At 40.6% G+C, this 12,162-nt stretch overlaps 1 protein-coding gene across 1 annotated transcript in view; it reads right to left on the reverse strand.

Annotated features, from left to right (window-relative positions):
* Positions 1–3,873: 3,873 nt before the first annotated feature.
* LOC107038465 (NADH dehydrogenase [ubiquinone] 1 alpha subcomplex assembly factor 3) overlaps positions 3,874–12,162 on the reverse strand; it is a 10,493-nt gene continuing 2,204 nt past the window's right edge. The window contains exon 3 of the mRNA XM_015257561.1: positions 3,874–4,474. Coding sequence (XP_015113047.1) covers positions 3,920–4,474 — 555 coding nt within the window. The 3' untranslated portion in view covers positions 3,874–3,919. The remainder of the gene's footprint in view (positions 4,475–12,162) is intronic.

The following is a 12,162-nucleotide window of genomic DNA, read 5'->3' on the forward strand; positions in this document are numbered from 1 at the left end:
GTTGATGTTGCTGTCAGGAATGTGGATGTCAGCTAGGCCTTGTTTTGGTTTTGGTCGAAAGATTCTGTTGACAGTTGGCATGAACTTTGCAGAGTCTCTGAAGTTGATCATCTTGAAGACATTTATCCAGTGCTTATCAATGGATTTGCTAAATTCTAGTTTAAGCTCTTCCCCAGTGTGTGCAAGGAACAGCTTGATGGACTTGGTCTCTGGGGTTTTCGATCCAGGATCAATTTTTAGTCTGCGATTGAGTGTCGTTAGAAGCGAGGATTTGCGTTTCTCAAGCTGGGTGATTTTTTTATTGGTATATCTCTGAGTGTTGCCTGTGGTTCTTGACCTAGGGACTTTCTTGTTGATTTCATTGATGATGCTTTCATTGATGGACTCAATAAAGTTGTCAATCTCTTCCTGGTCAAGGTTTCTGTCGCTGGGCACGTTGATATCATAGCTCTTTTCCAAGGATGTAGTGAAGTCATTCCAGTCAGTTGACTTATACATAAGCCTGGGTGTTTTAGGTGTTTTTTGGTGTCAACTTGGAGAGTTACATAGCTCCAGACTCAATAGAAGGGCTTTGTGGTCACTGTCATATATGGCAGTTTGGATTCTATCGTTGTTGAGATTGGCGATCTTGAGTCTCGAGTCTAGTATGCAGAGGTCCAGGACGGTTTGGGCTGGTAGAAATGTGGGCTCATTGAGTGGGATGAGCTTACAGCCGTACTCGTACGCGTTGATTGTCATCCAATCCGTCAAGCCGGTGCCTCGGGTGTTGTCAGCTCTGTCTCCAAACGACGTGTGCCTGGTGTTAAAGTCGCCAGCGATAAGGAAATAATTATCTGGGTCATCCAACTTTAGGGAGGTGAATAATTGGTCTAGCTCAGTCAGGAACTCTTGGAGTAGGGTTAGCCGCTGCGAAGCATCCAGGCTGATGATGAAGAAGTTTTTGTTGTCGCTGGTGCTCAACTTTATCGTTGTGTATTCAATTATTTGATTGTTTGTGGAGCTCGGGTGAGTGATGATTGAGTAATCCATATTTTTTTTTAACAATATTGCTGTGCCTCCCCCGCATTTTGAGTTTGGACGATCAGTGCGAATTAGCTCGTGGTTCGTAAAGATTGTCTTATGCTTTTGGGTGTTTTGTTTCTGAGATGAGCACAACGTCGAGGTCATGCTCCTGCGTGAAGTTGAGAAGCTGACTTCTCCGTTGATGTGCCACCAAGGAGTTGACGTTAATGGCGGCGATGTTGAGGGCTGATAGGCCTTTGGGTTCCTGCTGTGCAGGATGGGTCTGTTGGGAGCTGGCAGGGTTTTGTGTATCCATTATTGGAGTAGGGTGCAGAATTCAGCCGCTTTGGCCATGGCTTCGATTCTCGACGTGTTGATGGCCACTTCGGTGGCAATTTCAGTCAGCTTGGTGAATATGGAGCTAATGTCTTTTTTTAGGCCCTCAAGCCAGTTGTGCATGGAGTACTCTGGAGTTGGGGCATAATTGTGTTGAGGATTGTTTTGTGCTTGGCTCTGGGGGGCGAGGGGAACGCTTTGGGAGGCGTTTTGTGGGCCTCTGGGTTGCGTGGCTGTAGCAAAGGACACTGATGGGTCAATCAATCTGCTGACCTCACGAATTTTTTTGTTTGTTTTTTGTTGTCGAGCTTTCGAATTTTGCTTCAGTAGATTGACCGCACTTTTGTAGTACAGGCATCCCTTGTAGGTGGCAGGGTGGCCCTGCTTGCCACAGTTTGCACACTTGAGAGCATTTTTGTCTGAATTTAGAGTAATTGGACACTGGCCTGGTACGTGGTCTCCACTGCACTTCACTCAACTATAGGATAGGTTACAGTTTGAGCTGGCATGGCCGAAGCGTTGGCATTTTTTGCATTGGAAGATTGTTTTCTTTCTGAGGTGCTCCCATCTTACTCTCTGGTACGCCAAGACCTTGACTTTAGTCAGCTCAGAGAGGTAACTGTCATGGGAAATCTGCACGAGGAAGTGGTGCTGTGGGTTCACTTTGTTGAACACAATCGTAGTAATTTTAAGGATATTGACAGTTTTGAGATTCATGCCATTGATTTCACTCACTAGGTCTTGTTCGGCAAAGTCACCTTTTACTCCTTTTAGCACGATTGACTTGGATCGTAGGCTTTTGGGCATGTATGTGTAGAACTGGTGTTTTTTTGCTGTGAGTTCGGCTCGAGCTTTGTTGTGGGTCTCTAACTCTGATGTAGTTATCGTGATGGTGTTTTCATTGTCTTGCCTGACCTGGAATGATCCTTTGGCGATGCCATCTGTGCTGTCAAGTAAGGTTATGACCTCTCTGATGGTCATGTTGGAGACGTGGATAGGAGGGGCCCTGACTTTTTTATTTTTCTGTGATTGGGTAGCATCGGCTGTAGTTGGAGGAGTTTTTGAGCTTCCATCAGCCCTTGTGTCCATTGCATCACTGTCGGAGAGGCCATCAAAGCTGTTGCTGTCAGTGAATACATTGTCTGTCTTTGGCTGTATTATCAATTTTTCTTATTTTAACTGGCTTTTTAGGGAGGCTCCACTCGCCTTCATTCTTGGCATCTGTTACATTTTCATTGTCACTTTCATTGGGTGGTTGTGTGCCCTCTGGGACCCGTGTGGGCGGAGGCACTTGTTGGCTGCGTGTTCTGGCATTGGTGAGGTTAGGGGCGATTGTTGTGTTAATCTTTGGTTTGCCGAACTCTTTCATTAAATCTTTGTAATTCTTGTCGATAGCTGAGCTGGTGATGTTAATTTGCCTCATGCTAGAGCTTCTGAGGAGTTTTTGAGGAGTTTTAGTGGTCTGAGATTCAGATTTTCTCTCAGAATTGTGTCTGGAGTTAGCCAACTTGCTGCGTGGTGAGGGCATATCTGGTTGGGATTTAGCCCATGGAAACGTTGGGCGAGCGTCGCTCAGCCCATTGTTTGAGTTATTATTCGGGATGCTGATGGTGGGTGAGGAGATCAACAAAAATTACGAGAGAATAAGTAGAAAATCTACGGTAATTGGGCTAACTAGGAATTGGGGGTTAGGCTCGGCATCAAATGCAACCGTTCAGCTCCGTTGCGCGCGCGAGACTCCTTCAGCTCCGTTGCGCGCGCGAGACTCCGAGCAACACCTCACCCATCTAACCCTTACAGTCGGTTAGGTCCACAAAGTATTTTCTGACGAATGTGGCTTTGTATCTATAATCACATTCGTCAGAAAATACTTTTGGACCGTGTGATGAATGCAATTTTTCGTTAGAAGGCCCATAAACCGCGATCTAACCGAGGGAGGCCTTCTCACGAAAATTATCCATTTTCTGTCAGTGGTCCGTTTTGTCCTGCGGTCCGTTCTGCCCCATCCTCCCCTACGCAAAAATTTCGCGGTAACTTTCAAGGGGGTGAGGATCAGGGATTGGCCGATTCAACATGAAATACCTCATATGGGACATTTCACCAATTATCGACTGATCATTCGGTTTCAGAATGTCAATCATTTCTAAAATTTTCCCAATTATCAGTGGTATAAGACGGAATTTTGTCTCAAATTTTTAGAACCTAAACTCAATAAGGAAGAGAGATATGCGTAACTGATTTTTATTGCGTTGAAAGTTTTCAAAATAGGATTTTTCGGTCCGACCGGTAGCGGACATAAGTGTATATGAATAAAATGTGGGAATAAATAAATACCTCGACAAGTTGACATCAGAATGGAAAAAGTGTCGAAAAAAAAGTTTGGTTTTTAACTGAACTTTTGGGATAAATTTTTCATTATAGGAAAAAATCAAGTGAAGAGGGTCTCATCTCTGGAATCGTTCTGAAAATTTAATTTCAACAGATTGGATACTTTTTTTCTCGAAAAAATTTTTTCATTCAGGTTCGTGCAACCAATGTTATACCAGATGTTAAATATTATCATTTATATTACATAATTTATTTACAAATCATCTTCCAAATCTTTTTCCTTTTTCTTAGCTGCTCTTTTTGCTCTTCTTTTCTTTACTTCCGCAAACATCTTCTTTGTTTCTTCACTAGGGAAGTAAAATTCCTCCAGTGTATTCGGGTTCTCGAACCTGGGATCTTTGGGTATTTGCCAACCTTCATAAAGTGTTCTTCGTAATGCCATATCATTGATACTGTCCATGTCCAAATCATCAAGATTATCCGGAGGTAGAAGTGCAGCTACAGCGTACCTTCTCTCAGCATTTAAGAAATTGAACGTCGTGCAAGCTTTCTCTACGGAGAGAATTTCGTGTCTAATATCAAGACCTTGTAGGATGCTCTGGAAGTCTTTTATGAATTTCGTTTCTCTCGGATATGGTTTGTTTAGGCCTAGGAGCATAATATCTGGCTTTGGGTCTAAGACTTTGAAAAGTGTCATTGAATTTTCGTTGATATCCTCTACTGTCGTAATATTCCACCCAATCACGGTCCTTGGGAAAATTATCATTGGGCCCATAATACTTACACCAAGATTTAATTTGAATCCTTGCTGAAATAATTTGGATTAATTAATTTACTGACTCATACGATTACTCATAATTCTTAATCCCTATATCCATCCATTCTTTGAACCCTCACGAGTTCATATAGAATGCTCTATATCTACAGTAAGAGAAAAACAAGCTATCAAAAGTCTTGTTTGTGTCAACAAAATCGCTAGTTGAAAATTGCTAAAAAAGAAATTGTTTGATTCGAATTTGAAAGTTGCAAACATGAATAATTGTTCTGCTTTCGATGACAACGAAATATTTCGCTCAAGAGGCCGATAATTCACACGAGACGGTGCCTTTTAAGGATGAATATATCTCATATAGTGGAAAATTTATCAAGAAATATTTTGTCCCTAAGTTGCAACATTTATTACAAGATTATTTCATTTCATGCCCGGCTCCATTATCTGCTGAACGTTATCTAGAATGCTTTTTTTGTTCAACTTTTATCTCGAAATTTCAACTCCATGCCCCGTCACTTAGAGACCCCCAAAAACGAGGGGCTCGTCACTCCTCAATCGATTGACTCAGTGATTTCCAGAATCAGATGATTTCTTGTGATTTCCTGTTGTTTTCTGTGATTTCTAGAATGATTTTTGTGATTTTTCAATCAGCATTAGAAATCATGATTTCTTGCTTTCAAGAAATCACTGGGGAAATTATGATTTTGGGACCAGAGGAGTGAGGTATCTGTCGATAATGGTAGTTTTCTACATAACGTTACAAGACGTAAGAATGTCAGAAACTTCATAGCGTCGTATTTCGAGATTGGGTGATTTCGAACGCACCGATAGCATAACAAAAATTGTAAAGGTGAAACTGCAAAATCAATTTCGATTTTACACTTATCGATGATTTCTATGGATTTCCGATGATTTCCAGGAATCTTTAGAAATCACTACCGAAAATGGAAATCACTTCATTTCCAGTGATTTTCATCGATTTCTAGTGATTTCTTCCTTGATTTCCAGTCGAGTAGTCCAGTGATTTCCTAAGTGACAAGCCCCTCACCCAAAAATTATGAATTTGGATTGAAACAAGCAGCGCGACAGGAGCCATTTGACAGATTACATATGACTGTTACTCTCCGTGTATTTTTTTTTCTCCTTTTTTTCATTTCTACCAATTTCATTGGTAGTAGGCTTCCGAATGGATCCCAGTGTATGTATTTTCCCCTATTTCTATCAAATAAATTTGAAAAAACCATATATTCATGTTATATGGCTTCCTGAGTTATCCTGATGTGAAAAGGAACGGTGAAATGTGAGAACGGTGAGCTGTGTTAATTTTTTTTATCAAGAATTTTCGGTGAATTGTTCCATCTCAACAACTCTTAAATACTTATATCGACCTAAAACTCTATATAGAAATCAGTAGCGAAGCGGTAAACCGGGCTAAGTCGATTGTAACTATTGGCTAGTTTTTGACGAATATCTCGGAATCTAAAAGAGATGGAAAAAATTTTGTCATGACTTTTTTTGTAGGATCAATTGAGGCTTATAAAAAAGGTGATGAGAAAAATTTTGCTATCTCCCTCAGATTCCGAGATATTCATCAAAAACTGACTAGAAGTCAAAATCGACTTAACCCGGTTTACCGCTTCGCTACTGAAATGTTCCTTGACAATCCTACCTAGAAGCCAAAGTTTCAAAAGGCTTCCCTGACTTTTACCCATGTCATAGTACGCAAAAGTGAATTCCGACCAAAAAATATATAAAAACCACTATATCTCGAAAAATTTCAATGCGATGGTACCCATATTTTGTTGGATCTAGATAGATGACATCAAAACGCAACATTTGAAAAAAAATTCAATTGGACCAATAGTTTTTGAGATATTGAGCAAAAGAGTTTCATATGCAAAGTTGAATATCTCCGAAACTACTGGTCCGATTTCGTTCATCCAGAATGCCAAACTTTGTTACCAAAATCATACCAAGTTCCAAAATACTATCTCGATTTCCGCGAAAAAATGAAAAAACCAGAATAAAACTACGTTGTTCAGGGTGTAATACTTTTTTCAATCCAATTAAATAGGTATCATCATGACGAGTATTAAAAAAAAAAATTCGAATCGGTCGAATGGTTCAGGAGATATTGGCAAAAAAGCGATTTTCGAAGAATCGCTATATCTCAGGAACCGCTCAACCGATCGAGCTGAAATTTAGTAGAAATTTGAGTCTGAGTAGTACCAATTACCAGTCAGAATTTCAGCATCTTTGCGTCAATAATTCTCGAGTTATAGGGACAGTTTTGGACAGACGAACACACATGTGCACACACATACCTACAGACATTTATTAAATACACGAGATCGGCCGCGCGTGCTGAGATTTTCGAGATTATTCGAGATTTTCGAGATATTTCGAGATCGATTTCCTTTCTCCTTTTTACGATAGGATAAAAAATAGGATCATTTCTTCACATTTCTTCATGACATTTCTAGGCAATTCCACCCGAAAGTAAGAAATCGAGAAAAATCACGATTACAATGCTCCCATCCGAAAGCAAAAAAAAGTAGAAAAATTTTAAACATTTTGAAAGAGGGTTTTTAATTAATATTGAGGAATAAGGCAAGTAGAGGAGATATGAATAATATATTATTACCGTAGCAAATGACGGCCGGTCAGTCGTCACCATGGGGGGAGGAAAAACCAAAATAATAAATCCTTTGGCTCAGCGCAATCAGACAATTGTACGAAAAGAAGAAAAATTTCTTTGAAAAATTTTGAAATACCTTTAAGAATTTTTTGATCACACTTTGACGATGAGCTACTAATCACTTACACCAATCTCCTCAATTGAAAATTGTACTGTCCATCAACTGTCACTTTTGTTGGGGGTGCAAAAAAGGAAGAAAGAACGATTTTCTTGTTTTCAATTCCCGACAACAGTGACAGTTGATGGACAGTACAATTTTCAATTGAGGAGATTGGTGTAAGTGATTAGTAGCTCATCGTAAAAGTGTGATCAAAAAATTCTTAACAATATTACAAATTTTTTCAGAGCCTTCTTTTTGTACAATAGTTTTGTTGTGGTGTGCAAAAGGATTTATTATTTCATCTTTGTTCTCCCATGGTGGCGACTGATAGGCCGCCATTTGCCACGGTAATTATACATTATTCATATTTCCTTTATTGAAATCATTCTTCAATAGTAATTGAAAATGATCCTTCAAAATGTTTAATTTTTTAATACGTTTTTTTTCAATCGCAATTCAGAATGTTCGAGAATCCTTGAGTGACGGGACATCGAGTTGAAATTTCGAGATAAATATCGAACAAAAAAATTAATTTAGATAACGTTCGGTAGATAATGGAGCCAGGCCTTAAGGATTCATTTCTTGTCTGTGATTATTGAATAGCCGAAATGAAACACTACTATCCCTTGTTTCGCATAAAACGAACATTTTTCGTGAGCAAAATACAAAAAAAATATTTGAAGTGAAAATCAGAAAAAAAATGAATAATTAAATTAAGAAATAGTTGAATGCAACCGAAACCCCTAATTTCTGGACGACTAGGGCATATATTTTTTTATGTCATTGGGTCCGATAAACTGCGATCTAATCGAGCGAAGCGAGCTCAATGACATAAAATATTGGATGTCACGCGGCGATAAAAGTATTATCTGGCGAATGTGGCTTTATAATCCGAGCCGAAGCCATTATGCCTGATGACATAATCTACTACTCATATTCGCCAACATTTTTTTCGAAAATTTTTTCTCGGCCTAATGACGAAATATACTATATTTTATTTCGACTGACGAAAAGGCACTATTAGACACATAAATATAATAAAAAATAGTATATTATGTTCCGAGGACAGATAAGCCGCGAATTTCAACTTCACTTTGTTCGGTCAGAACGCGGTTCTCAGTACTTGGGGCGTAAAATATTATTTCATGTGCCTAGGACCGTAAAACTATGATTCTAACATCAATTTCCTCGGTTAAATCGTAATTTTCGGGCCCAGAGATATAAAATAGTGTATGTCACATGGCGATAGAACTTTTTTTTACTCATAAGATTAAAATCCTCGTTTTCGGCTCGGATTATAAAGCCACATTCGTCAGAAAATACTTTCATCGCCTGGTGACATAATATATTATTACATCACGTGGCACGATTCGCGGCATTTTAAGAAACTCAAAAACATGAGCCCCATACCTCATAACGAGTGAATTTCACGAGGGTCAAACGTTGCAAAAGACCAAGGTCACAAGTCATTTCCATTGTGAGAAAGTCAACCTCATTATCTATAAGGTGTGTGACTTAATTTTGACAGATTTTTTCTTCGAGCTTAAAATTATATTTAAAATAGAAATATATTCGCAGTCTTTTCTGGTTTTGAAAGGATCGGACAAAAGGTTTCAGAACACGGAATGACAAGTCTATGTAAGTTACAGAACCTGTCGGAATAGCAGAGTTTACGATGACAACTGATAAACAGCACATACAGCACTGCATTTTATACGAATTCCAACAAGTAAAAAATGCTTCTGAAGCACGGAAATCAATGTGTAGTGTTCTTGGTGCCGACGTTGTTTCTTATGAAACGTGTAATTATTGGTACAAACGTTTTAGAAGTGGTGATTTCGATCTGAGTGACCAGCCGCGTCCTGGACAGCCTCGAAAGTTTACATATGCGGAATTGCAAGCTCTACTGGATGAAGACTCAACGTAAACAACAAGAGCTTGTAGCTCAGTTAGGAGTTAGTATCGGAGTCACTCAACAGCTATTTCTAAGCGTTTGCGTCAAATGGGAAAAATCAAAAAACTTGGAATGTGGGTCCCACATGTGTTGACCGAACACAACCTAAATCAACGTGTGAACACGTGCCTTTCACTGCTTTCCCGGCAACAAAAAAAGGACTTCTTGTGGAGAATTGTGACGGGTGATGAAAAGTATATTATTTACGAGAATCCCAAACGTAAAAAGTCGTTGGTAGATCCCGGACAATCCAGTACATCGACGCCAAAACAGAACATCCACTTGAAGAAGATTCTCCTGTGTATCTGGTGGGACATGAAGGGTGTGCTTTATTATGAACTCCTGGAAACAGGTCAGACGGTGACTGCGGAACGCTACAGCCGACAATTGAACAAACTGAGCGAAGAACTTGATCGGAAAAAGCCATTTACTGCGCAAGGAAGCAGGCAAGTCATACTGCTGCATGACAATGCTCGACCTCACGTTGCTCGCGCGACTCAGAAGAGGTTCGTAAACTTGGGATGGGAAGTTCTCCCGCACGCGGCATATTCACCAGACTTGGCCCCATCCGACTATCACTTGTTTCGGTCCATGCAGCACGCCTTAGTGGATAATAGTACATTAGAGTACAAGGACACAAATTTCGTTTTCGACGAATGTTTACAGGCACGCCGTGCAATAAGTCGAGTTTATCGCACGCTGCGTTTCGCGCAGCGTGCTCCAAACTCGACTTTTGCACGATGTGGCATAAAATAGTACAGACCACTCGGGCATAAACTTCACATTCGTTGAAAACGAAATTTGTGCCCTTGTACTCTAATGTACTAATAACACGCTGGACGATGTGCGTAAATTCGTCGATGACTTTATCGCCTCGAAGCCTGCAAGTTTCTTTCGCGACGGCATTCGAATGTTACCTGAGAGATGGCGCAAGGTCATAGAAAACGATGGACAATATTTCCAAGATTAAGTTCGTTGTTCTCTATTTTTTTATATTAAATAAATTTACTGAAAAATCTGTAAAAATTAAGTCACACACCTAATATTAAGCTTTATTGGATTCTCCACTTTAGTATTTGGAGCCCTGGAAAAACCCGGTTGGACCTGAAAGAATCATTTTGTTCTAAAGAGTTCAAAAAAGCTATCAGAGACAATTGAATTAGTTTTGTCACTTAAGAATGCTGAATGAAACAAGTTAACGTCAAGACAAAAGATGATGACTCGACGAATTCAATAGAGATCAATAAATAATGAGATTGACCCGTGTAAATTTCATCCCTTAGACGGTATGACCCTTACGAGGTGGGACCCTCGTGAATCAGGAGTCGTCACTTATCACCCTCGCAAGGTGTAATCTTCGGGAAGCTTCACGGTTTACGATAAAAGGTAATGTCGGCTGTTTTTCTGCATTTTTTACATTTATTACGTAAATTATGGGCTTTTTACAATGTCATGTAAATAACTGCGGTTATCGACAGACGCCGCAGTTATGCTGCCAACCCTGACGACTAGTGCCATGGGGTTTTTTTACTCGTGTCAAATCAATAGAAAAAATAATTGATCACTAAGGCCAGAGACTCCATTTACGAAAACGGCTATTATCAGAAGTCGGCTCCAAATAGGTGATTGAAGTGAGCGACAAGTAGGGTTGGGAAGAAATTGAAACATTGATGTTAGAATTTGCCATAATTCATTGATTGGAGGGTTATTTTGTTGACAGAGTGAGGAAAAGCGTTTGAACGTGAATTGGGTGTTTTGAAGAGGGTCAATGGGAGATCTCGGCAATNGGGGGGGGGGGGGGGGGGGGGGGGGGGGTCATTGGAGGGTATGGTCAAAGAGAGATCTTGGGGGTTTCTTGGGGATAACTTCAGTGTGGAGGTCAGTGGTGTGGGGGTCAGTAGTGGGTATGGTAAGGGGAGATATCGAGTTTTTTTGGGGGTCACTCTCCAGGGCAGCTCTCCGGGTCATTTCAGGGGGTGGCAAGTCAATGGAGGGGATGATCGTGGGGAGATCTCGGGGGGGGGGTTTGAAGGGTATCTTTCCGCATGAGCTCTCAAGGTCTTTCCAGGGGGGGGGTCGATGGGGATAAGGACAAGGGGAGATCTCAGGGTTTTATTGAGGGTAACTCTCCAGGACAGCTCTAGGGCAGCCCCCAGGATCTTTCTAGGGAGGGGGGGTCAATGGGGGATATGGTCAAGAGGAACTTTCAGGGCCTTTCGAGGGGGTATTGATGAAAGGTATACTCGAAGGGAGATCTCTGAAGTTTTTTGGGATTGACTTTCTAGGGGAGCTCTGAGGGTCTTTCTGGAGTGGATTAATGAAGGGGATCGTCAAGGGCAGATCTTGGGTGATTTTGAAGATCACTTTTGGGGATAGCTCTCTGGATCTTTCTAGGATTTGCCAAGGAGTGTATGATGAAGAGGACATCCCGAGGGGTTCTTTGAGTTTACTTCCAGGTGTCAATAGGGGTGTGGTCAAGAGTAGATCTCGAAAGTATGGTTGGAACGGAATTCCGGAGAAATCTGGAGAACATTTCTCAAAGTAGGTTTGAGGGGATAACTAGGGGGATTTTTCTAGGGGGATCGCCGAGATTTTCACGGAACATTTTTCAGAGGAGTTTTTAGGGTATTTTCATAGAAAATGGCTAAGAGGAGATTCCTGGGGTTCTTAGACGATATTTCACATTTGAAACATACAATCGAAAGATTGATTAGAAAAGTAATTCGGGATTGTGACCCAAGTTCTTCATCAACCCATGGACTGCAAATATTTTTGTTTTGTAAATATCTAAAAAAAATCCCGAGATCTCCCCTTGACCATGCCCCTCATTAACATGCCCGCCCCTCGGAAAACCCTGAGTGCTTCTCTGTAAAGATACTCCCAAAAAATCCCCTAGATCTCCCCTTGACCATACCTCCCATTAATCCCCCCATTAATACCTCCCATTAATACCTCCCATTAATCCCCCCCCC

The sequence above is a fragment of the Diachasma alloeum genome, unplaced genomic scaffold (genome assembly GCF_001412515.2).
Source record: "Diachasma alloeum isolate Michigan unplaced genomic scaffold, Dall2.0 Dall_scaffold_00284, whole genome shotgun sequence".
NCBI lineage: Eukaryota > Metazoa > Arthropoda > Insecta > Hymenoptera > Braconidae > Diachasma > Diachasma alloeum.